The 27,039-nt window shown below is 42.2% G+C and overlaps 1 protein-coding gene across 6 annotated transcripts in view; it reads right to left on the bottom strand.

The window, feature by feature from the left end:
- The window catches only part of ascc3 (activating signal cointegrator 1 complex subunit 3), a 193,226-nt gene that overhangs the window by 306 nt on the left and 165,881 nt on the right, over nt 1-27,039 (bottom strand). For 2 of the 6 annotated variants that reach the window (XM_076106872.1, XM_076106873.1), the window contains exons 35-42: nt 17,852-17,963; nt 17,608-17,742; nt 12,029-12,253; nt 9,410-9,561; nt 8,406-8,556; nt 6,853-7,059; nt 4,755-4,930; nt 1-464 (exon numbers count right to left, since the gene is read on the bottom strand). The exon at nt 1-464 is cut by the window's left edge and continues 306 nt beyond it. In XM_076106872.1, coding sequence (XP_075962987.1) covers nt 317-464; nt 4,755-4,930; nt 6,853-7,059; nt 8,406-8,556; nt 9,410-9,561; nt 12,029-12,253; nt 17,608-17,742; nt 17,852-17,963 — 1,306 coding nt within the window. In that variant the 3' untranslated portion in view covers nt 1-316. Of the gene's footprint in view, nt 465-4,754; nt 4,931-6,852; nt 7,060-8,405; nt 8,557-9,409; nt 9,562-12,028; nt 12,254-14,914; nt 15,148-17,607; nt 17,743-17,851; nt 17,964-27,039 lie in introns of those variants that run through there. The other 4 variants (XM_076106875.1, XM_076106876.1, XM_076106877.1 and 1 more) reach the window with 3 other exon arrangements.

The raw sequence follows: 27,039 nt of genomic DNA, 5'->3' as shown, positions 1-27,039 counted from the left end.
CGTGATGGTGAAAAATACCTGCTGTGTGGCCGAAAGTCTGTGTTAAATTAGGTTAAATCAATAACATGAAAACATAAAACTTTTTTCCTTTAAAGAATCACAAGATATTCTTCTAGAGCATCCATTTCCCACTGATGTTACATGATCAGAGAAAGCCATCGTAGGAGAGACATGAATCATTTGTTTTGACAACAGTAGCTTTAATTGATCAGAATGCAATACAGAAAGTAAGAGTCACTGTCAATGTTAACCATGACTAACTGAAGCACACGTAGATGAGAGTGCTCCACCGATCAGTGACACAGGATGAGGAGGTTTAGTGTCGGGACCGGTCAGTCACTGAGTCGGACACCTCTGTGTTGACCTGAGCCGTGATGCTGGCCGGTGTTACATTCAGGTGGATGTCATACTGCTGGTCCAGACCCAGATAGCTGTCACTCATCAGGTACAGTGTGTAGATACACCTGGAAGCACAAGGCACATGGATCGGTAGTTAGAACATAAGCGTGGATACACAGGCTGGCAACCTGCACTTTCTGTTTGGTTCCATGTGAAACGTTCTTTCTCTCTGTTCGGTTTGAAGATGAGTCTCTGTGTGATACTCTGTATTCTATATGAATCCCACTGGACTCAATCCTGCTGGTCCAAATACTCACTAAAGCACCAACGAGGGATGTTTGTTAAAGCTACAGGGGCCAGCTGTTTTAGGAAATGACAGAATTTGAAAGTATACATTTGTGAGCCCTTTATAAAGATGTAGATCTTTAGTAGGAACCACTGGGCTGAGAGCCACAGACAGGTTAGAGAAAGTACTGAGAGATGGACTAACACAGTGTCTCAGTCTTTTCATGGGATTTGGTCACTTCACACAGACTAGTTTCTATTTTAATGGAAGCAACCTTCTATATCACACGTGTCAAACTCAAGGCCCCCGTCATTTTATGTGGCCCGCGAATCCACCAGCAAAAAAAAAAAGAAAAAAAAGAAAAGTTTTTCTTTCTTTTTTTAATTTTGGAAAACAAATTAAAAGTTAGACTTGAAAATAAAAATATCCCCATGGTCGAAATTATGAGATAGAAAGTTGAAATTATGAGATAGCATGTTGTGAAGTATTATCACCGTGGCTGGACATTGATTACTTGTCCTCCTAACAGTCACTTGGTAACAATATGGTTAATTAGTTATTACCTTTTTTTTAAAAACAGGTGAACAGCCCGTAAAGCGGTTTTCCAACAAGTTATTGAGTTGAAAAAGATCGACAAATAATCCCAAAATGTCCACGAAGAGAAACATTTATGGAGAGGGAAGAAAATGTAATGAAAGATGGGAAAGCGAATACATATCTGTGCTTCAAGGAGAAAAACGGGTCTGTCTTCTGTGTTATGATGCGTGTCGGTGATGAAGGATACAATTCACGTCGGCATTTTGACACCAAACACGGAGCTAAATTTAGCCTCCAAGAAAAACATAAAATTGTCCAAGAATTAAAAGGCAGAGTGCAATCACAGCAGAATATATTTACAGAAGCTACAGCCCAGTGCTGCTAAAGGTATGTGAGCAGGTGAGCTCTGACCAGATACAGACTTTTACAAATGTTAGTTTGTGAAGAAACACCATCGCAGACCGAGTTCAGGAACAAGCAGCAATCTAACAACACAGCTAGCTAAGAGACGAGATACATCATCTATCAGTGTTTGTAAGAGGCTCAAGGCAGACCTGACTCTCAGTGAGGAGCTCTTGGATGTAGCTGCCATGCACGGGACGACGACAGGGAGGGACATTAGTGATGCAGAGAGGTGACAAAAATAGCTTTGAACAAAGTTAATGTAATAACTTGTGTTTGATGATATTTGTCTTTGTTATTTTCTTTAAAAGTTTGATCTTTGATAGAGTAATGTGGGTTTCTTAACCCTAAATTAAAATGATTTGTGTTATAATAACAGAAATGTGCTTAAATATCATTTTACATTTATATAACTGCATGTACAATATTTTTACACTTGAATAAACAATAATCAAAAGCAGAGACAGTTATTTAACAATATGTTAGGAGTAGTTACATTTATACAGTCTTAGAGTTACAACCGGCCCTTTGAGGGAAACCATGATGCTGATGTGGCCCGGAGTGAAAATGAGTTTGACACCCCTGTTCTATATGTATAACGTCATCCCCTGAGAAGTGAAACATCTCATCAAACTCCATGAGTTCTCTGACCAGTAAGGACCAGGTTACAACTCACATAAATGTGAAAGTATTTGACTCTAAAACTATTTCTGCTACTAATCCAGAATGTTTGTCCTTATAATGATGCAGTTAAACTTTCTGAAGGGAAACTGGAAAACTGAGGTTTTTGCTTTCAATCGCTGTATAATGTTTATGTACCTGCAGGTGGGTAAAGATTTTAACAAATAGATATCACCATGAAACGTCCCCAATGGATAACTTACATTGAGACAATCATTTTTTGTATTACATGTATCTTATTAAATATGTTCTAATTTGCATGCCTTTCCAGAACAGAGATCTGAACATTGGATAAAGCCAGGTTTTTATTTTGTTGACAAATTAAGAGTCAAAGGTTTTTACAGAGGGAATCTACGCTTTCTTTGTTTCATTAGTAATATAATGCTGTATAAATCAGGCTAGATCAGTGGTTCTCAAACTGTGGGGCCGGCCCCTCTAAGAACTTTATTCATACCTGCAAACTTGTTGCTTTTCGACGAAATTCGCCGTTTTTAATCAAAATATATCATCCACGGGAATCGTGTAGATCCGTAGAGGTTTTTTTTTGGGGGGCGGGGGGGTCAACTGGCCAGCTAGCGTTTCTCAGATTGGAGTGAGACGAGGAGAAAAGGTGATGTCGTGATCTTCACAATAAAACATCTCTGATGTGACGTGTCGAGTCTTGGCCAATCAGCGTTAAGATGTCTACACCGTCTTTCCCTCCGTTAGTTTAAGTTCCGTTATGTACCGTTACCGTTCATACTTGCTGGGTTAAGTTAACGTCCACTGCATGCGGAACTTTGTCGACTGTTAACGTTCGTCATGATCACGATTTAGGAGGAAAAAACGTAACATGATGAAACATGCAGCCCCCCGTGTTCCGGTTCAGTTCACGCGGTCACTCATTAACGTTAAACCGGAACACCGGCGCATCTGGTTGCAGGTTGTTTGTTTTAACTCAAAGTAGAATGAAAGGCCCAGATACTGATGAGATGATGAGGTCAAAGAGCTTCAGGGAGAGGAGGCTGTCTGTAGCGCAGCTTGACGCAGGGCTGAGATGTGAAGGAGCTGGGCCTGGATAAAGGTGGAGCTGGGCCTGGATACAGGTGGAGCTGGGCTTGGATACAGGTGGAGCTGGGCCTGGATAAAGGTGGAGCTGGGCTTGGGTAAAGGTGTAGCTAGGCCTGGATAAAAGTGGAGCTGGGCCTGGATAAAGGTGGAGCTGGGCCTGGATAAAGGTGGAGCTGGGCCTGGATAAAGGTGGAGCTGGGCCTGGATAAAGGTGGAGCTGGGCCTGGATAAAGGTGGAGCTGGGCCTGGATAAAGGTGGAGCTGGGCCTGCATAAAGGTGGAGCTGGGCCTGGATAAAGGTGGAGCTGGGCCTGGATAAAGGTGGAGGTCTAAACAGACGTGAGTGCATCTTCCTGCTGTCAGTGTTTTAAATACATTGATAAGGCAGGGTATGCTAAATGCAGCCTCTGCTCCAAGGAGATGAACTACAGCAACAAGGGCTCACATGCCCTCTCATCACACTGTACACTGTGATGACCACAGCCAGTGTACTAACAGTCCCAACAGTCCCACGTGATGTTAAATCACAGCTATTATTTTACTTTTAGAATGCTACATTTTAAAGCTCATATTTAAAATAAAATGCTCCTGGTATGTGTGAGCATATGGCTCACACATATCTGCACTCATTTTGTTTAGTTTTTCACAGGTTGCACTTTATTGATATTATCTTGAAAAGATATTCAGTGCAAAACAGGTGAATTGCAGCCACAATAAGCTATTTTTTGCCAAATATTAGTTATTTTTTGCACAGATTGAACTTTATTTGCATTGTTCTAACAAAGTGATTGCACATTTCATTTGTTTTTGTCTGATGGAGCAATCTGGTTTACTTGAAAGTGATTGCAATTTTCTTTATTCTATTATTTGAAAAAGCACAGATGGAGGAGTCAAAATGTTGTTATTTCAATAAAAGTTCAACATGGACCATTTTGTTACAATTGTGTTGGGGTGGTGGGGCATGAACATTTTTCTTCCTCCAAAGTGGGGCGTGACAGAAAAGGGTTGAGAGGCTAGATGAACAAACCCCTCTGTAAAAAGCTTCAGAATATAGAGAGGAATGAAACTGTAAGGTTTGGTGTATGTAAGTATAGAAAAAAGATATCCGGAGGAAATAGTCTTTAAAAAGAAGTCAAATGTGTGGAATTCCAGACATTTTGAGGAAACTACAGGTGAAGAAGGTAAAAAAATGTACTCATATATATCACCATTAAACTTCACCAGTTGATTACTTACATTATGACAATTATTCCTTTTATTACAAGTTTTGTAAAATATTATGTTAAAATGCAAATGAGGCAAAGAAGTAAAATAAACACTGAAATGTGTCTTTTGGATGTTTTCTTTCCATTAGTGTGGAAGAAGACATATTAAGGAACAAATCTCAAAATTGCATAACCAACGTTGTCTTTGTGTGTCGTGTGTTCCCTTAAATCCTCCTTCTAGTACAGCTGCTTACTTTCCAGTCCTCTCTGGTGTGAAGAAGGCCACCGACACGGCCGTGTGGTGGCGCACGTATCCCACCCGTTTGATAGCCAGCAGCTCCCTGCGATCCACCTCTCCCATGACCAGGAACCAGCCTTCATCCTTCGCCTTGGGGAACCTGGAAGCCTGGGCCTTACTGTCCTGCTTCCTCTGGAATAACAGACGCACTTTACAGACACACTGTACAGACACACTGTACAGACACACTGCACAGACGCACTGCACAGACACACTGCACAGACGCACTGTACAGACACACTGCACAGACACTGCACAGACAGACGCACTGCACAGACACACTGTACAGACACAGACACACTGCACAGACACACTGTACAGACGCACTGCACAGACGCACTGCACAGACACAGACACACTGTACAGACACGGACACACTGCACAGACACATTGTACAGACAGACTGTACAGACACACTGCACAGACGCACTGCACAGACACAGACACACTGCACAGACACACTGTACAGACACACTGTACAGACACACTGTACAGACGCACTGTACAGACACACTGCACAGACGCACTGCACAGACACAGACACACTGTACAGACACACTGTACAGACACACTGTACAGACGCACTTTACAGACACTGTACAGACACAGACACACTGCACAGACACACTGTACAGACGCACTGCACAGACGCACTGTACAGACACACTGCACAGACACACTGCACAGACGCACTGTACAGACACACTGCACAGACACGGACACACTGCACAGACACATTGTACAGACACACTGCACAGACGCACTGCACAGACACAGACACACTGTACAGACGCACTGCACAGACACACTGTACAGACACACTGTACAGACACAGACACACTGTACAGACACACTGTACAGACACAGACACACTGTACAGATGCACTGCACAGACACACTGTACAGACACACTGTACAGACACAGACACACTGCACAGACGCACTGCACAGACACAGACACACTGTACAGACGCACTGCACAGACACACTGGGCCACAGAGGCAGACAAGATAACCATAACAAGATCAACTGAATTAACACAGTTAAAACTGTATGAAGCTCTGCTACACATAATAATACATCTGATTTATTACAATAAGTGAGTTTCTGCTGTTTTGTGATACATCACTGTATCATAGTTGTTTAAACCAACAGGCCACAGAATGAGTACCTTCTCTTCCTTTGAATCAGTCTGCATATGAGACCAGTTTAAATGTCTTTCATATACAGCTGATCCGAGAACAGTCGGCATCCCAGCACCAACCTGCAGCTACACTTTGTCAGGCCTGGAGAGATTTTCATAAAGCAGCACCTGAGCTTTATGAAGCACAATACTAAATCACTTTAAGTATCCTCAGCATCTGACGATCAGTATATCTCTGTCAGACAGAGCTGCATCTGCAGCCAACATGCAAAGCAACCCGGACAAAGAATGCTGTACTACGAAGAGTCAAAAGATAAAAGAACTGATCATTGTGATTCCCATCATTCATTTGGTGCCAAATCTCGATGTCATAGATGAGCATATTTAAAACAAGAATGTCCTCTTTCTGTATATCTAGTTATTATAGAAAACATAAGAAGGAATAATAGAATAGAAGGTCTGAGAATAAAGTAGCTTAGATTTAAATCTTTCAATGTATACAGATTATATATATTTTCAAATTCAACTAAATGCTTCTCTCACTGAATGAGTTCCAGAATGAAAGTGTAACTTTGGTATTTCCCCATGGCTTTGTGTTTAAGTGGGTACAGCCACATTTCAAAGAGGTCCTAGCAGCTGCTAAACAGGCTGTAATGTAATCACTCAACTTCAATGTACGTCCACTAAAAGTGCCCCACAAGAACCCCACAGAGAAATAACACGCTCTTCTTTACCTCTCGCTTCCTGTGTGTTATCGTCATGTGAGACAGCGCTGGAGAGGCGTGTGAGAGTTGGAAATGGTTGCTGTTGTTGCGTGTAGCTTAATGTTATCTATTAGTTTTGTGTTCCTCTATGTTAACCTCTGCTCTAGTTCCTGTCTCGGCTCCTCACTGCCACTGGGCATACTGACCCTCTGCTGGCCCAGGTTGATGCGTCTCAGAGACACCTGCAGGACGTACTCCTGGTCCGCGTGGACATCCAGCCAGCTGCTGCCCTCCTTCGGTTTAGCTCCTGCTGCTGGCAGCGGACGCTCCGTCTGCTCCTGGCTCTGCTCCCACCAGCCCTTCACGCTCATGTGGACCTCCAGCACTGGGAGGTGACTCAGGAAGGACCAGGCCTGATGAGAGGGAGTGAAGACTGCCATTTATATCATATATCATATCTATTATACTGTTCAACTTACCAGCCGATGGTTACCTAATCATCTTCCATAAATACATAGAGCTGAGGTGTTCCCAGTGATTGTCATGTATTTAACAGTAGTCCAGCTTATGTTAAAGTCACACTGTATCCTACGCATCAAAGTCTTAGTCATATGGACCAATGAACTGTTATGCATTGTATAGAGTGGTTTCTATCTTTGATTTTGTATTCATCTATTCCTTGTATGTGTAAACATACTTGGCTAAAAGCTGACCCTGCTTTCTCTTTTCTACTATCCTGTCTCTCCTGTGAGGCATTTACTGGTGTGTTATTGTAAATACCTGTTGTTGTCAATATTGTTTGGTTTTGTGTACTTATTGTTGCGATGTCTGTTATGGAAGTCTTGTATATATATCTGCATAATAATAACAAATGGGTGTGATAGTGCTCAGAAATGAATATGGTGCCCTGAGGTGAATACACTGTCATATTATTATGTAACACTAATTCACATTATGTTCTTCTATCTGGACTTCTGGCAAGAAAATAACATTCATTATTATCATTAATATAACAGTGCCACTCTGCACATGAATAGCTCACAGCTGTAGATGATCGCTCTGTTCTTCAAATGTTTTGAAGAACATGACATGAAAGTGGTGTTCAGAAAGACAAAATCCTGATTCACTCCAACACGCTGCTCCCTGGTCTGATGTGCATCTTAAGTGCTTTTATGGAGAGTTTAACATTTGGCTCAAAAGCCCCCCCCCATCAGACATTAAAAAGATAAAGGCACAGAGAAAGTGGCAGGAAAACGCGTGCGTGCGTGTTTCACCCGGCAAAAGCTATTTATGTGAGGATTACTCTCCCTGGGCAAGTCAGACAGGAACGCTGCTGCACATCTAATTATTTAATTAGAGAGGCCGCCACACTGTGGGGGGGGGGGAGTAAAAGGTGGGGAAGAAGGAAGCACGGACAGTGATTGGGTGAAGCCACAGGACCTGCCGCCGTGCCCGGACACTCTCATTACTGCTGCAATTAGCACTTCAATTGGAGCTGTAAACCCCGTCTATGGAGCTGTAATTGGGGATCCTGGAACTATCTGGGACCACAGTGGCAAGACTGCTTAGGGCACGTCACTGATAATGGTGTGTGTGTGAGACAGTGTGCCATCCACATGCGCTAAATGTGGAATTAGATCCATTTTGAAGATCATATTTAAGTCCTTGCAATCTTGCAGTTGTGTTTGTTATTTCTGTTCTCCAAAGTACATATTCTGATGATGTTGTGCTCTTGGTGTGATAATATTTGGAATCTTACCTGGGCAATCTCACTTGATTGAAGCTCTTGACCGACGATAGCAGCGAAAACACTTTCCTTTCCATTGCACGCAGCAATCAGTTCTGGAAGTCCTTCGATTGGCAAGTAGAAGCCTCCCACGTTGCTCCTCCCCTTCCTGTTTGACCATTTCCTATGGAGTCAGAGAGGGAGACTTCACAACAAACCCTACCCCTGCTTCCTGTTCTCTCTCACCACAGGGACTTAGAGGCCTTCCTTTCTCATCCCTCTCTTTCCATTTCTATTGAGTTTGAACTAAATTATTCCACACTGTATGGTGTGACTTGAACATTAACTCACTAGGTCCTTTATGTTGATGTTTATGCGTTTGAGAAACTTTTAATCAGAAAAACAATACGGAGTCCTGTTTGTTGTTACTGTTTTTCTGGGGACCCACTTTAAAAAAATGACAAACCACCAGAGCACCTCATCTATAAATCGTGCGTAATGAATGTTCCTGACCATTTCACTTTCCATTTCCACATCACCTTACATTCAATGGAATAGGTCAACCAGCTATTTCTAAGAGATATACATTATTTAGTTTTATGCATGTGTCATTCAAATAATATACACATGATAAATACTTGGAATGAGACCAAATCAATGCATTTGGGCAGAGATAACAGACTTGTTTTTTTTAAACAAACAGAATGTACCACAGCCTTTTATATCACTTTCTATGTTAGAAGTACAATTATCAGAACCACACAAACAGTCAGGCTCCCTCATGTGGCCCAGATGTGTACTACAGATATACATGTTCAATAAAAGACCATAGAAGACATTTAGCATTTGACGAGCCTGATCATCTCTGTGACTGCTTTAGACGGCAGGTGAAGAAGCTGTTCAGACATTAATGGAACACGAGGAGACGTAACGTTCACTGACTGTCAGCACGGCTGGGAAAACAACAAGGGTAGATCTACTGCCTACGAATCATTGTACAGGGCTTCTAGCTGCACCGGTGGTGAGGTGATGTGTACCTGAACAGATAGAGGTGTTGTTGTTCAACATGTGGTAGAGTCAGTAATGACGAGTCGTGCAGCCAGCGGCCCTGGACGATCATCTGCAACAGGTTGCAGATACTGATGGCCGTGACGAGCCAGCCTTCGTTGGCAGCTACGTCCAGCATTGCCTGAGGAGAACAAAGGACTTATTATGATAGACAATCATCTTTTTGATGACATCTCAAGCTAAGTCACCGAGCAGGGTTTCAACTGACAGCAGGTTTTCTTACGTAAAGCTTCGGGCTTTTCTTTTTCCCAGATGTAATTTCTCAATACATTTTGCTCTTTCACTCTCCGACTGGGACAATCATCTGAGTTCACGTGTTGCAATTAGATACGCAATGCTGAAGAGACAGAGTGTAGCCAATGTGAGGCTAGCTGCTGGTCATGGATGATATGGGGCCAACCTGAGACCTACTGTCAGTCCGTCAGACATTCACTTTATGTACACTGAAAACATCAATAAAAAAATATACATTTGTTCAATAAAAAACACCAGAAAGAAACCAGAATCATTTGAGTAAACGGTAGCAGCAGGACACCAGAAAAGTAACCACATCCATGAGCCATGCAATAGATGTGCCAGATACACAGCATGGAAAATCACAAGCACATGTGCGCACGCACGCGCGCGCACACACACACACACACACACACACACACACACACACACACACACACACACACACACACACACACACACACACACACACACACACACACACACACACACACACACACACACACACACACACACACACAGACAGACAGAGCTGTGGACAATGGCTTACAGACGTTAAGACATGGTCCTAACTTCAAACAGTACACACAACAAACTTACATAAACAAACCTGAGATACAAAGTACAGTTTGAAGTTGTAGGAATGTTATTATGTTCTGACTCTGGTAAGCTGACCAGGTGCTAAGTATTCTGTTGTTTAAAACCTTGAGTCCGACCTCTTGTGGGTGTCAGATCTAACCTGTGAGCATCATGATATTTATGAGATGGATCAGCTAGTTCAGCAACAAATCACCTGCTAATGCTGAACATTCCCCTTCTTCTGCTTCATGTACAGCACAGCACCGTGCTCTCTCCTCATGTGCAGTACATAACTCAGATCTATGAGCTGTGTTTCCCTCATATTGCTATCATTCATTCATTTCAACAAGTTAGTGTTTATGCTTCTAAACTTCTTTTATTATTCTGATAAAACACTGTAGTTCTGAATGTACAGTGGAACTTTTATGACACCAGGAGACTTAATCCATAGTCGTATCAATGTGTTTAAGAAAGAACTAGTTCTACTGTGTGAACAATGCATTCCGTCACACGCTTCATCAGGTTAGCCAGTGTTTGTATGATTCTTCCTACGATCACAACCTGGGAAGGGATACTTGTGAAAGATCCTACTGAGTAAAACTTCTAATGACCATGGAAATGCTCCACACAAGTAGTGGGCAGCATTTCACCTCTACAACTGGGTCCACACAATCTAAATGTACAATCATCAGTTATGAATGCAAAGAAACGCCAACTAACAAACAGCAGGCAAGAAAGGCCGAATTCAATTAAACTGCCCAGATTCAGACCGCTAAACATGTACGCTCTGATGCTTTCTTTATTGCATTCCAAAGTTGCAAAAAAACGATTCATATTTTCGCTTCATCGCCAGGAAACTACAACGCCGGGAGGAGAGGAGTGGCAGCAGCCATTCAGTTAGCGGTTAACTGCAGCAACGCCAATTCAGCCAGCGCAAACCCCAGTCTGTGTCAGGGCTGCAAGAAAAGGTGTGCTGATCCGGGGGGGAGTACCCCGGGATCAGACTCCCGGCACTGGGGTTTGTGCTGGAAGGCTCATTTCAGTAGATATCTGTACAACACAATACATAGCAACTGTGGCATGCTGTCAGCACGGTAACCTCTTCACATTCACATTTTAAACTCAAACTCTGTCCAAATCTTACAGATTTAACAAATATTATTACTACCAGTATCAAGAATTAATAAGAAAACTAATCTAAAGAGTCTAATCAAAATCACTATATATGTATCTGACAAATTGGAATAAGATGTGTAGCCTACATACTTGCATTGAATACGAGCTGGGAGTCTCAGGCTCTGTCCCTGCTCACATTCGACCTCAAGCACCACACACAGAGGGTCACTTGGAGAGAAACCTTGGAGCCACACTATTGGTGTCCCTCAGGGTTCTGTTCTGGGCACATGCCATCCGACCTCTGCAGCTCATCCTGAATGAAACGGTCCTCCATCTACACAAGTTCTCCCGCTCTACACCGCTCCTCTGCCCCTTGGGCTGGCTCCAGGTGGCTGCTCCAGTGCGATTCTAAACACTGGTACTTGCCTACATTTGTGAATCCAGGTCAGAACATGGTCAAACCGTCCACCCAGCCCGTCCACTGCGCTCTGCTCCAGCCAATCAGCTTGCTGTTCCCTCACTACGATGTAATTTTGTGTTGTATCCACATAGTTGAGTGCACATCTTGGAAGTCGCTTTGGATAAAAGTGTCAGCTAAATGAATATATTGTTATCACATTGGTAATTTGTTGCAGTATCAGCTGCCCAGTGAATCCTACCTGACAGATTCGGATGGTGTTGTCCAGTACCGTCTTGGTATCGGTGGTGTAGTCGCTGCAGGGCAGCGGGGCGTGGCTGAAGTGGGCCTGCAGCAGCAGATGGGTCTTGATGTGGGCGCTGTCGTATGAGTGGGGGTTGACCTGCAGGGGGAGCTGCTGAGCCAGCTGACTGTTCAGCTGGTCCTCATTGTGTCTGACGGGCAGCTCGGCATACTCCTCTGCATCCTGCGGGATAGAGATCCAAAGTTAAACAGGAAGTCTAAAGCCTGTTGTGGAATTACAGGGTTAACGCTCTTTTCTAGAGATCATTTTCAAGGATATTTTCAGTGATGATCCGTGCTCCTCTCTGGATTTGAAAGAGGTTGAGGTTCTTGGTTATGCCATGTGCATCCAACCTGCATGTGCCACCATGTGACGTGACTTGGGGGTTGTGTTCACAGTGTTCCATAACATAACCGAGAGCAGCCAAATCAAAGCAGAGGTCAAATTTCATATATGTACCTAATGTAAATGACGATTGTAATAAAGGTTACGTTTTTAAAACACTCGGGCCCATAAACTGCCATTTGAATGTTAATATGATCCTGAACAGAACGTAACTCTCTCAGATGCCAGTGTTAACCGCTCTGTTAGATAGCCTCGTAGTTCATTCTAAAGGGAAATAGGAGAAGGTTGAAATCCTTTTCCAGGACAACCCAACGTTTTACAGCTGCATTTACCTCCCCACTCTTCTGGTTTGGAAAACCAACTGTTCCCCTTCCCACAGAGGAATCTTTTTACCAGACCCGATGACCGAAAGATCCAGGACACCTGCTTTTAAAAATCTACCAAACTTTTTGAAGGGAGTTTCTGAGAATGCTAAAGATTGAATCATAAAGACTGCACTGGGTCACTGGATGATGGAATTGATGATGATGGTCCATCCATCTCCTCTCTGTGCTGAGGCTGCGTGTTGTGCCTTGTTTGTGGCTGGGATACGGAGAGATGCGCGGACACGCATGGCTCCTCTCCACTAATTCACTTCAGTTCAACTTCGGCTAATGTAGCCCCATCAACATGCTGTGCTGGAGGCATTTGTCATAGCCTCCCCCTGGCCTGGACTGTTAAGGCTCCATCCATCACTGACTGAAGCCGGTGTTTCAAAAGCTAGGGCCTGAAAACGGACCTGAGCTGGGCGGGGGCTGGGATGAGGGATAGGAGTAGTGATTTATCTTTCAGTGCCATTGTGTCTGCATATGGATGTGGTGGAGATAGAGACTATAGATCTTTAAGCAGACATCATCACCGACTACTCCACACCCGCTCATAGTAGCGTTCACAGGAACAGAGGGGGAGAACACAGAAAGAGGGGAGGGATACACAGCTGAGACAAGATGTGGGGGTCAGGTCCACAGATCAACTGCTACAAACACATTATTATAACTTTTACAAAATGATGTGATAAAGAAAAGACACAGACTTTGTCAACTGGCTTGCTGTTCAAAGTAGTTCATTTACTGAACGCTGCCACTTGTGTTGTCTGCATCCTGCAGTTTATCCAAAATATCACACATTGAATTGTTTTATGTTGGGTTTGATATTACAACGAGGCTCTTCTTTTCATCGTCGCACTCTGTTGAGAACACGACAATATCACTAGATCTGAGTCAAAGAGAGAAGAAGTCAGATGAGCTGACGAGATGTAAACCAGCAGACAGTTCATCCAGATTATAAAACACTTCATTTGGAGGGAGAGCTGAGAGTGAGTGCACCGGTAATGAATGTAATAATACCTCATCGCAATAGATCCTAGCCAACATGTGATTCATTACGTCTGAATGTCTCGACAAACAGAGCCAATCAGAGGCAGGATCAACAACTTCCTGTGCCAGAGCCAGAAAAACAGCAAATATAAAATGGCTATAAAAAATGACAGTAAGAGTTGATGAGATGGAAGCAGCTGTACAGAAAGAACTGTCTCTAAATCGGCTTATATCTTCACTTGACGTGGCAAATATTAAGCTAAACCAAATTACAATTTAGTGACTGACTACAGCAAGTAAGGGAGGTCAAAGTTCAAGCAGTAAGGAGGTTTGTAACGATGTCTACAAAGGGTAGTATGGGTAATAATGGCAACATTCCCATTTGTGTTCTCCTCTAAATCACTGACAGGATTTGTTTCCAACATGTCTGATAATCTGGTGTTATTAGCGTTATTAGTATTACAGATACATGTAGCAATGGCAGGATTCTATGAGATGCCTCTTAGCTCTTTCACAGTTCTTTTTCTAAGAGTCACCATCATATCAGGTTTTCCTCATGGACCTGGTGTGTACATCTGTAGAAGACAACACGTTTGATAAACCTTATGTTTGATGCAGTTCGTCTTGGGAAGCAGAGGACAAACACAGCAGGAAAGAAAACAGAGACAAAGACGGGCTGAGTGGCAGCGCAGTGCTCGGAGAGGAAAATAAGTGTGTGAGGACGGGGTGGGGGTGGGAGGTGGTGGTGCAAAGAGGTGTGGGTGTTGCTCATTAGTGGCCACACTGCAACAATCTGGGGGAACTGGAGGAGCATGCCAGTGCTTTGTAGCTAACAGAGGGGGAGTGGAAAGGACGGCGGGGTGACTGGCCTATTGTATCGCAGCCTGTTGGGGAGGGAGGCGGCTAAGCATGGCATGCTTTGGTCTGCTTCCAACTACATGTGTGCAGAGGAGAGTGATGAGGAGCCTCCCCACCATGTGTTAGCATCATTATTGAAATCAGGTTCAACCACTGAGCTCACTGACTGGACTTCCAGCTGAACTAACGCAGTCTTGAAATTCCTACAACAGGAAACATTCTATTTTTCCCACGTGCAATCCAAACATGAATGTATTAACTTACAAGTACTGTGAGTGTATCAAAGCCTGATGTATCTTCTTCCTCTGGCCCATAGAGCTCCATTGCTGTCCAAAAACTATTAACGCCGTCCAAAGCATCGGCTCAACTTGCTTCTGGTTCCATTTCACAGAGCAACCCCTCAAGGTAGGCGGGATGCTTAGCTGATGGTCACAGCACCGCTGCGTGACCGTGTCTCCAACGTGTTCTCTCACCGGATCCTTTCATCACCAACCAAACTGAGGAAAGTCTGACCACGGCCTGGTTATGAACTTATTATTAATAGAACTATTGGAAAGGCTTTGAGTTGGTGAGTATGAATGTTATGGATGTGTAATGATGTATTATCTGAGGATTGAAGTATAAATACAAATGTAGTATTTACTGTTGCAATACAGTAGCTACTGGGGATCTAAATAAGCAAGCAAACAAACCAGGTAATATCAAAGAAACCCAGTTCCAAGCGAGTCGAGTCAAGGCGTACCATGTAGCGGGAATGCAGCATTACTTGAGCACCAAATGTGTATGAACCTGATGAAAATAGTCCTAATGCACATTTTCCTCCTGTTTGAGTAATGTTTGCTAAAAACTACATTATTACTGAGCCTTGAAAAGATGCGAAAGGAAGGTCCAGTGTTTCCTATGCTAAAGGAGCTAATGAAGGAAGCATTGAAGCACCTTTCCTTAGCATTCAAGATGTCTAAAAGCTCTTATCATGGCGGCCTCTTAGATACTTTGTCATTTCACTCAGAACCTTCCTAAGCAAAGAGGACTATTGGACCTCAGCCCTGGGGACAGATGATCAAGGAATACATGTGGCATCAATTCCTTTCATATGACTGCAGGAGTTTGTTAGACAAATAGAAGTTCCTGGAACAAATTATCTTTTGTTCCTTGGCCTAATTTTATACAAAGTAATATTCAATTCCTTATTTAATTCTTTTTTTTAGATATCTTGCCCATCAGACATTACCTTCTTAACTAACTAATTATTAAGTGTCAGTCTCTTGAACAATGCACTTAAACCAAAATATTACTTGATTTAAAAAAAAAATGTGATTTAAGGACTCAATGTTGGCCTAACAAGAATTGATGAACTGCACTATGAATAGTTACAGATATACAGTATATATATATATATATATATATATATATATAAACCCATAAGAAGCAGTAGTAAAAAGCTAAAAACCCATCCCCACCACTGACAGGTGTGACTCCACCATGTCTCGTGTTGACCCCACCAATCACAAGCCAGAGCCGCTGGGATGCACGAGGTCAATCAGTGACAGGAAGAGGGCGACATACCACACCACAGCTGCAGAATAGTAGAGTTAATGAAGCTCAGACAAAGGTGCTAATTTGATAGGAGGAGTAAAGTCTAAATCTCTTATTCCAATAAGGTGTGTCTTCTGTCCTATCACAGAGTCTCAGTGGTATTCTAAAAAGCTGTATCACACGTCTTTCAAACAGCAGCCTTTATGTAAAAACCTCCTGCTGACAAATACTGAAGGCAGGGATGCAATGCTACACTAAACAGAAAGAGTATTGCACTAAAGATAAGTGTAGTCTTACTTTTCTCTTGCTTTTACAATTCATGTTTTTTTGTGTATGGAAACTGAATTGGAAAACAGTATGTGAGAGACGGAACTCTTTGATTGACTTTCACTTGGAACAAACACACCTGTGCATGGACAAAGTTCAATGATTTCTCATGGCATGAGAGAAATGTGCAACCCGTACTGTGTACACAAAGGTACAGTGCATGGAGCTGTGAGTGCTAAAATAATTGGATGTATTGATTAGAAATCAAGGCAGGCTCTTACAAGCGGATCAGGTTCTGTCCTGGTCTAGAATCAGGTTGCAGAGCATTTGTGTATGTCCTCCTGCTCTGTAGGTGGACATACGTATATTGTATTCTTCGTTGTTCATCATGCAAACAAACCACATACATATCAGCTGTGAGCTCCACATCAGACTGGAGACGTGAGCCCTTAAGAGATGGGTGAGTTGTACTTGCTATCTTTCTATGTTTAAACAGAAAACACGTTTTACATTGTGATATTCAATAGAAATGACATACAACATAGCCAACAGAAAGCAGGAAACTTTCCAGCAATCTCCCTCCAGTCAACTGCCCCCTTATTTAGGTCTCTGTAGTGAAATGAGGAGGTATCGTAGGTATCCAGAGATCCTCATTTCTTGTCTATTGTGAGCTTTAGAAGCGAGTGACAGCAATAAACAGAAACAGGGCGTCCAACAAAAGTTCATAGAAAAGGATGGAATCCAGCCCATTAGCTCGCGTCGCATTCAGACTCTGTGTCATGGACATAATGCAAAAACATCCCTGGGATCATTTCTATCACTGGCCTGAGAAGACAATAAAGTCTTGACTTAGCCAGTAGCCTACAAGGTCCCAATCTAGAATCGTGAATATTTATGCATTTTATTTACCAGCACTTTTAACCATAGCAAGAGAGCAAATGCGTTCATAACAGCTCCAACAACACACGGCACAAGATTTACATTAAAAACCTCAACAGACCTCTCTATGTAACTGCACGCACACACACACACACACACACACACACACACACACACACACACACACACACACACACACACACACCTCTAACAGAGGGCATATGTGTGAATTAATAAGAAAACATAGTAAGTGGTGACATAACAACCACAGCCGTATGTTGGCAGTGTGAAGCTCACCGTCAGGACGGAGAGCAGCTCGTGGATGGGCAGCTCCGCCTTCAGTCGCTCTTTAAAGGTGCCAATGGTCTGATGCCTCAGGTAGTAATAGGAGGCGATGCGACCGTAGGTCAGTGGCTCAATGGTCCGATCATCCTGGAGCATTAATGGAACAATTTGACAAACCACAACCAGATCCCATGTTAAACAGCTTTGTGTCATTTCACAGACTATAAAACAACATCAAAATACTACACTCACTCACCTCCTTTATCTCTATGCAGAAAGAGCATTCCAGCTCCCGCAGGCTTTTCTCCACCAGGTTGGACAGGTACTTGTTAACGGACTCGTGGCTGATGTCTTCTAGGCTGTAATAACTAAACACAGGACAAAGGAGTGTGATTACAAAACACACAGCAATGACCTTGTGTAAAAACACAGAAGAAATTCTGTGTTTTTGTTCTGTTGAACAGAGAACATGCTTCATATTGCTTTTCCCACTGCCCTATGGAAGGAGAGGCTAAGCAGATAGAAATATTGTTTGACATTTTTAAGATGTGCTGAGTAATGATTGAGGGAGTGCAAGCAGACATATACTGCAGGTTGAATTCCACTGCTTACATCATAACTCCTCACTGACTGTGTTTACAGGCGAGCTACAGAGTATCCTGGTTGAGTGTTTTAGTTTAAGGCGAAGTCACACAATTTTGACACATTCATTTGTAGGGTTAGCCAATTACAAGAGCCAGAGGGTCCAAAACAGGGCGAGCTAGTGTAGCTTATATTAGCTGTGTTGAAGCATCCATAACCTCAGGGGAATCCTTCCCAGCTGTGCGAAGCTGTGTGTGAAGCTGAACACACCTCTACCTGCCTCAGCGGCCTGTGAAAGGCTGTTTAGCATCGCAGGACTAGTCTTCAGCCCAAGAAGAGCGAGACGGAATTCTCGCAATTTTGAAAACCAACTTCTTTTGAAGATGAACAGGACATTTTTCAGGTTCAAGTAATGACTGGGTTGTTACTTTCGGTGCTGCTTTAGTATTGATCATGTTTTGATATTTGAGTCATGTTGTGGATGATCAGATGGAGTTATGATGGTAGCAGTTGCCCAATTGCAGATTCAGCTTGAGCAAAACCTTTGCGTATTGTGTTCAAATCAGGCCCATAGGAGTTTACAAGGCAGGTGTCCTTTCTCACAACACTGACCTGATGCATCAAGTGGATATTTTTTGCTGAACACAATATTATGCATTTGCCCTCTACATCCTCTAGTCGGAATGAGCATACTTATAAACGCACTGTTACAACTCCTTCATAGTGTCATATTGCTTTTCGGAGAATTATGATGACAAGTTCATAGTAGATGCAAAAGTATACTTATGTACAATATATTATGTTGAACATTGTTGCTCCTGGATGGATCACAGCCAACCCAATTATGTTCAACACAGCTCCATGTCCTTGGTCATGGTGCCACAGCACTTAAAAGAATAAACTTCATAATTCTCAAAATTCTGACCCTTTGCTTTTTTATTAACAGCATTTACTTGTACTTTTACTTTCAATACTTAAGTACATTTAATATCAGAAAAATTACTTTTGATACTTAAGTACAATAAATATCAGATACTTTAAGACTTTTACTCAAGTAGTATTCTAATAGGTGACTTTCACTTTTACTGGAGTAGTTTTCCAGTAAGGTATCTTTACTTTTACTCAAGTATGGCTTTTGGGTACTTTATACACCACTGATATGTATGTACAATATGTTGTACAAATACATGTCCTGAATAAACTGTGATCTTCGATAGCATATTACCAGGCGACCCGCACATTAGCGCTAAACTCGCTCCTGGCATTAGTTCACCAACTAGTCCTGCCAGTTTTACTACATCACCGAGCTTCTGTCACCATCTATTTCACAAGCATGTTGAATTAACATCACTGGGCCACTTTCCGGTGTGACGAGGGGTTCATGAGCATGTCACCACATCAAGTTGTACTAGTTAGTAACACAAAACACATGATAAACAGTGCTATGATGACTACCTGGAAGAAAAAACAAACTGGGTTTGTCCAGTTTTGGTTTTGACATGAATCCAACACAGTAGACTCCCTGGGTAGTGTTAGAAACATGTACACAACAATATCAGGTTCCATGTTAACATCATATCCCGGATACGATAACGTACAGGATAAGACTCATGACCAAGCTAAGACACTTGACAGGGGTTCACCCTCCTCAGTAATGTACCAGTGATGATGGAACCTCATTAGGGCCAAATGAAACACAAAGGTAACAATGGTAAAATGGTGGAGTAAAATGGCTCGTCACTACTGCCTCAATACATTGTTGCTGGTTGTAACCTGGTAGACACTGTTGTGGTGTGAAGAAAAGCTACAGCCTGAAATTATTACCTGAAATAAGACAACCAGTGGCCAGACAAAATAGGTTCCATGCTCAGCACTGCTTAGTAAGAGTTACCACATGAGGCTCAGCAGAAAAGTAATCAAAGACACTCTTCATCAGCTCATAATGCCAATATGTGTACAAGTCCAATACAAGAGCAAGGGAAACCAGGCATGCTTTCAATAAAGCTGGTAGAAACAGATGCCAAATGTCCTAAAGGTATGTTTGCAAGGGTGAAAAACCCTGTATACATTGGTAATGGAAGTAATGTAATGTCAAATATGTCCTGGTTAAGTTGGAGAACTGTTCACAGAACATTACTGGTGGTTATTTGGGCTCTTTGAGTGCCATCTGGTTGTTCTCGAGTGACAGTTGATGAAGATGGTCCTTTGTAAATTGCTGTATAAGTTGCAATACAGTTTTGTGTGAGATCTTCCTTTTGTTTGTTTCAGAAAGCTAAGATGGAATACAAATCTGCTATTAGAAACATGCAAGTCATTAAACTGCATCCTTTATTGCCACTAATTCCGACTGAAAACACTTGTACAGATGTGGGTTAGGGGAGTAGAAGGCTGCTGGGGTTACTGACCTTTGAGATATTTACCAAGGTGATCCATTGAAATCTTTTCAACAATTAAAAGGGAAAGGTTTTAAAATTTCTTAAACATGCATATAGTATTTTGATAATCTCATGAAAGTACTTGGCATTTCCATCTATCCACACTTATCTCGGTCTAGTAAGTCAGTAAGGTAGCCCAGCAGTCAATTTCCCTAGCCTTGTCCTCCAGTTCCAGGGGATCCCAAAACATTCCCCGGCAAGAAAGGATTCATAGTCCCTCAGCCTCTCTTCCCCGTGGTCTCCTATCAGTTGGATGCGATGTGAATACATCCACAGGGATGTGTGTAGTGTTGATCCTGATCAAGCTGAACCCCCTCAACTGACTCGTTTAAATGTGAAGGAGCGCCGAGCTCCCTTCAGATGCCTGATCACCATATCTCTAAGGCTGAGCCCAGTCACCTCGCAACTTGTATCCTCATTCTTTTCCAAACCTCATGACCATAGGTGAGGATTGGATCGTAGATGGACCAGTAAATTGAGAGCCACTATGCCTGTGTGACTTCTGGTGGTGCACCTATCTTCCTGTTAATCTTGTACTGCAACCAACCCAAGCTTGTGAACAAAACTCCAAGATACTTAAAAAGTCATACTCCTCATCCACTAAACACTTGCACACTGGGTTGGCAAACTTCATGAACCCTCATTGCATCCTTGCAAGAGAAAGATGTCAGTGGAGCAGCTAAAACTAAAGAGGTCTACTGTCCCTTGACATGGACGGAATCAGCGTTGCTCCTCTTGAATCTAAAGCTCAAATTGGCCATGTTTTTTTTTGTCCATTGACAACAACAGTCTGGTCTTCTGGTCCAAACCCAAAACAACTTCTTGGAATTAAAAGAGTAATGGATCCATAACTAGCTCCAAGAAAAATATCCTTTTTTCTTTGTATTCCTCAGGTGTTCCTTTGTTTTGTGGCTGTGTGGAAGAATGGGTTATTAAAAAATAAAAATAAATGAATGTATATGTTGCCTCCATGACATGTTTTGTTGGTGCAATTTTGTATTTTTAATGAAGAAAATGAAAACGGTAATACAATGGGTTATTACCCTGAGAGTCCGGGGATCAACCACACAGAGTATGTCGATGAACATGGACCAAAAATGTTGAAATCAAACAAAAAACTGTCCAAGTGGAGCTTTAAGTTGTTGAGAAAAGCAAAAATAGCTAGGATGACTACGATAAGTCAGTTAACAGGTGAGGGGGAATATTATATTAAGGTCATTTTACAGTTTTCTGCATTATGCATGCAAACCTTTAAAAGAAATCGCCATCTTCTCATATTACATTAAAACAAATGATATCTTCATGATCATCATACAGAATCATTTATTGTGCAGTTGGGAGCAGGGAGGAGTAATCACAGCCTCACTTGTGGGCTGGAAGCAGCAGTTTCGACGGGTAATAGTCAAATTTAATGGCCGTTTAATGTTAAGTATTTCTTTCATTCCCATCACCCCACATGTTAACAGCACGCGGTTCTAAGCGCTGACTGTGTTTATTACTGAACACATTTCACAGATCTTTACTGGTGGCAGGGCCTGTCTGATTAAGTCATGGCCATTAGCATCATCACCATTAGGCTCCTGATGGCGCAGGGATTCAGCCTGCAGAGGTTTACGATACCCATGGGACCCTGCACCTCTGTCAGTGTGTAACTGTGTGGGTGTGTGTGTGTAGTGGGAATCAAAGCATGAAAGCGGCGGTGATAGATTAGCTGTTCAGATATAAAACACATCTGCGTGGAGATAACAGTGTCAGGGGATCTGCGCTTTCACAGGGAAAATTTATGACGTTGAATATCATTTGATGTAACATGAAGCTGAATTTAAGAGGGCCAGTATACAACTGTTGATTAAGGAGCATGCAATAAAGGCAAAATATGTTTGTCATACTGGAACCAAACTCAGTTTTGATTTACTGGAAGACCTGTGGATCTAACTTAGTGTCAACTGTAAGTGCAAGTAATGGATTACAAAGAACAGTCAGGCCAGTTTACATCTTCTGGTGTGAATGTTGCTGCACCCACGGCCCTACATGGTCTATTAAAGAATCTAGACTCGATTAAAACCACTATCCTCTGATACAGTCACTATGGGGCGGAGATCAATAGCGTTTCATCAAATCTAAATCCAATATCAAACCCACTAACCAAATCTGAAATGTTCTCAAATAACTATATAAAAATAACTAAAAGTCAAAGATCTGGAATCAGCTATTGTTAGCTGAGAAGGCACATTTTCAGTGGTGATCTAATTAATGTTCCCAACCGGAAGAGTACAACCTGAAAATGAGCAGCAGCAGATAAGAAATGTTGATTAAATGTATCCGACGCATTGAGATGAAATAACAGGTTTAGTCTACTTGCTGTTTCACCTCATTTATTTGACAAGCTAGTTGATCCCAAAACTGGAGAGCTGGGTGCAAAACTATTGAGTTGATGAGCTTCAAGTACTGATTTGATGCATAAAAGTACACAGTATGGCGAAAACACATTGGTTGTGGAAATCATTGTGAATAGATATATAGATAATACATTGAAAAACCATGCTCGATTCAACTTCATGACCTCAGCCCTGCCAGACGTTAAAAAAAATTAACGTTTAACAATCTGCAGTAATGGTTTATTAATCTGTTCACACTGTGACCAATCCCCTCCATTGGTTTATTAATCTGTTCACACTGTGACCAATCCACCCCATTAGTTTATCAATCTGTTCACAATGTGACCAATCCGCTCCATTGGTTTATTAATCTGTTCATACTGTGACCAATCCCCTCCATTGGTTTATTAATCTGTTCACACTGTGACCAATCCACCCCATTAGTTTATCAATCTGTTCACAATGTGACCAATCCACCCCATTAGTTTATCAATCTGTTCACAATGTGACCAATCCACCCCATTAGTTTATCAATCTGTTCACAATGTGACCAATCCACCCCATTAGTTTATCAATCTGTTCACAATGTGACCAATCCGCTCCATTGGTTTATTAATCTGTTCATACTGTGACCAATCCCCTCCATTGGTTTATTAATCTGTTCACACTGTGACCAATCCACCCCATTAGTTTATCAATCTGTTCACAATGTGACCAATCCGCTCCATTGGTTTATTAATCTGTTCACAATGTGACCAATCCCCTCCATTGGTTTATTAATCTGTTCACAATGTGACCAATCCGCTCCATTGGTTTATTAATCTGTTCACAATGTTGACCAATTCGCTCCATTGGTTTATTAATCTGTTCCCACTGTGACAAATCCGCTCCATTGGTTTATTAATCTGTTCCCACTGTGACAAATCCGCTCCATTGGTTTATCAATCTGTGACCAATCCACTCCATTGGTTTATTATGTTTACAATGTGACCAATCCGCTCCTTTGGTTTATTAATCTGTTCCCACTGTGACCAATCCGCTCCATTGGTTTATTAATCTGTTCACAATGTTGACCAATCCGCTCCATTGGTTTATTAATCTGTTCACAATGTGACCAATCCACTCCATTGGTTTATTATGTTTACACAGTGACCCTGACAATGGTGGGCTGTCAGGGCCTGCAAGGCCTTCTCTGCTGGCCTAAACAGAATCACAAAGTCATAGCTATTTTATAATTTTTCACAAATACACTACATGTATTATAATTTTTTTTCACATTAGCTTATTTCCTCATTGCACAGCTCCTGTCTTCCTCAGTTGCTCTGCTTCCAGTGCAGCTTGTTTTAAGTAGAGCTTTTATCCAATCAGATTCAGCCCCTATGTCTCTATGTAAGGAGAGAGGCCCGAGGTCCTCTAGGTAGACTTTGCAGATTAAAGTAAATGGGGACGTTATTGTTGATTGTCATAGTCTTCAACCAATCAGATCTTTAGTTTGACATGTTGTATTCTTTGACGTGCCAGTGCTACCCAGGTAGCCTGCTAAGTACGTCTGCATTAACGTGCGCCGTGATTGGTCAGTGGGCCAGCGTGACTTTTGTCAAACAGAAAGCTAGCTAGCAGATCTTAGTGTTTAGTAAGAGTTCAGGTTGAAACATATGGAAGAGAAGTTATGACATTTTTAGCGTTTTGCTTGGTGCAGATTCTGTTTTTTTTTTACCTTGCTGTGTTTTTTTAACGCTCAATGGCTGAAGAAGGAGAAATGGATTTGGGAGTTACTGACTTTGTTAACAAAGAAAGGAGGATGGACTTTGTCTTTAAGGGAACAGCAGCTTTGGTAAGTCAACTGCTTTTGCATTTTTTACATCTGCAGTAGCGTTACTACTGTGTTCATTTGTCTATCGTGTCGTTTTTATAAATAATATGAATGGCTCGTGCTCTAGCGCTGCAGCGTTACTGGATTGATTTGTCATGCTTGACATTTTATGTTGTCATATAAATATATGTGACTGGTTCTTGTGAGTTTGTTCTTGTCATTATGTTAATTACATTGATTCTGACTTGTCCGTTAATGACGAAGCATCCCATCATCGTGGGGTTATTTTGGACATTTGATTCTCTGTTCAGTAGGGAACAGCTAACATGCTGTTGTTTCCCGCTAAGCTAGTTTAGCTTAGCCTCCCTGAACACACACGGGGCCTCAGCTGTTTTTTGTTATTGTTCCGGGTTCAAAAGGTCACACAGCCCGTTGTCTGTTATGTGAGCGCAGTCCACTGAAAGTCATTATATTTCCCACAATTTAAGCTTCTGCATTTTCCAAATGCACTAGTATTATTCAAACATATTGTTCGGTGCGTAAGCCTCGTACCGAACGGTTTAATACGAATACGTGTATTATTACACCCCTAGAAACAAATAACCGTAGCTCAGTAGGACAGCACAGAAGGCCCAGGTATAAAATGCACGGCCCGCCACTGGACCCTGAGGACATACTGGATGGTTTGAAGCCAAGTGTGAAGTAGCTGGGATAAGAATCAGCACCTCCAAATCTAAGGCCATGGTATCCTGGAAAATTGTGGATCCCAACCATTTGTGAAGGAGTTCATGCATCTTGCAGTCTTGTTATTGCGTAGGGTTAAAATGGAACATGAGATCACAGGCAGATTAGTGCACCAAAGACAGTAATGCCTATTGTAGTGAAGAGAGAGCTGAGCCTGAAGTTCAGATCTATGTTCCAATGTTCACTCTTTGTCTTGAATGTTTGGTAGTGATGGACGAAATCTTGGAGATCAGAGAAACAACTATTCAATTAAATCAATTAAAAGATAGCCGAAAAGGTAGTTTGGGCTTTTGATGAGGTTGCCATTTGGAAGCCTCTCTGTGGAGGTTTTCCAGGCCCCTCCAACTTGGAGGAGAACGCAGACAAACCCAGAACAAGCTGGAGGGAAATATATCCCATCCGAACTAGCAGTTGCCTGTGATAGCCGAAGTGGAGGAAGTAGCTCGGGACATGAGAGTCTGCTCTACTTTGCTTAGCTTGCTACCATTGCTACCTGGGCACTAAATAGGCAGCAGAAAATGGATGGATGGGAATCAAATAAAAATATTTAAGGACAAGCAGATACTGATTATGTAAAGTATATATATATTTTGTCGAGAACATTGTATAAATACATTTGTTTCAAGAAGATGTTTCACAGCAATATAAAATAGATATTATGGCTGTCTGTATGGAGTTTGCATGTTCTGCAACTCCATGCAAACTCATGTCAGCGTGGGTTCCCTGCGGATCTCCGGTTTCCTCCCACAGTCCAAAGACAACCTAACATATGGATTAGGTTAATTGAGGAATCTAAATTGCCCGTTGGTGTGAATGTGAGCGTGAATGGTTGTCTGTCTCTATGTGTCAGCACTGCGATAGTCTGGCGACCTGTCCAGGGTGTACCCTGCCTTCAACCAATGTCAGCTGGGATGGGCTCCATAATTCAACCATTAATCTTTGTAAAACGTGAAGTGGTAGTTGCAGTACCTTTCTAATCCTGGGTCTCATTAGTGTGAGATTCAAACGGCTTTTCAGGCTTTTTGTTATTTCAATTCATGGCGAGAGACAGTACAGTCTGGAGAGATACAGAAGGGGAATGATATCAAAGGCCCTGGTCCATGTACATGTTGTGTTTACATGCTCAATACCAGCCAAAGGCTGTCCAGCAGTCCTAGACCGACAACTAAACCCATGTCATTGTTTTGCTGAAAATTGTCAGACATTGAATATTGCCCTTAAATCCAAAATGAGAGTGTCTGGTTTCACAGACCTGTATTGGTACAACCCTACTGCTAGGCCTCAGTCAGGGAGTGGATTGGTAAATGTGGGATGACAGCCGTGCAAATACCAACAGGCTGGAATGTTCTGGAATGGTCTCTGTCTACACAGCAGATGTTTGACCGAAGAACACGGCACTCCTCTAAACAGGTTATGAGAGCGGTCCAAGAATGTGTGCATGCGTGTTTCCTTTAGTGCTGAACTGCATGATCTGCTGCCGTTGGTGTTAAAA

The sequence above is a fragment of the Anarhichas minor genome, unplaced genomic scaffold, assembly GCF_050575085.1.
Source record: "Anarhichas minor isolate MPS153535 unplaced genomic scaffold, ASM5057508v1 ptg000036l, whole genome shotgun sequence".
Taxonomy (NCBI): domain Eukaryota; kingdom Metazoa; phylum Chordata; class Actinopteri; order Perciformes; family Anarhichadidae; genus Anarhichas; species Anarhichas minor.
This window is presented reverse-complemented; position numbering and strand designations above follow the sequence as displayed.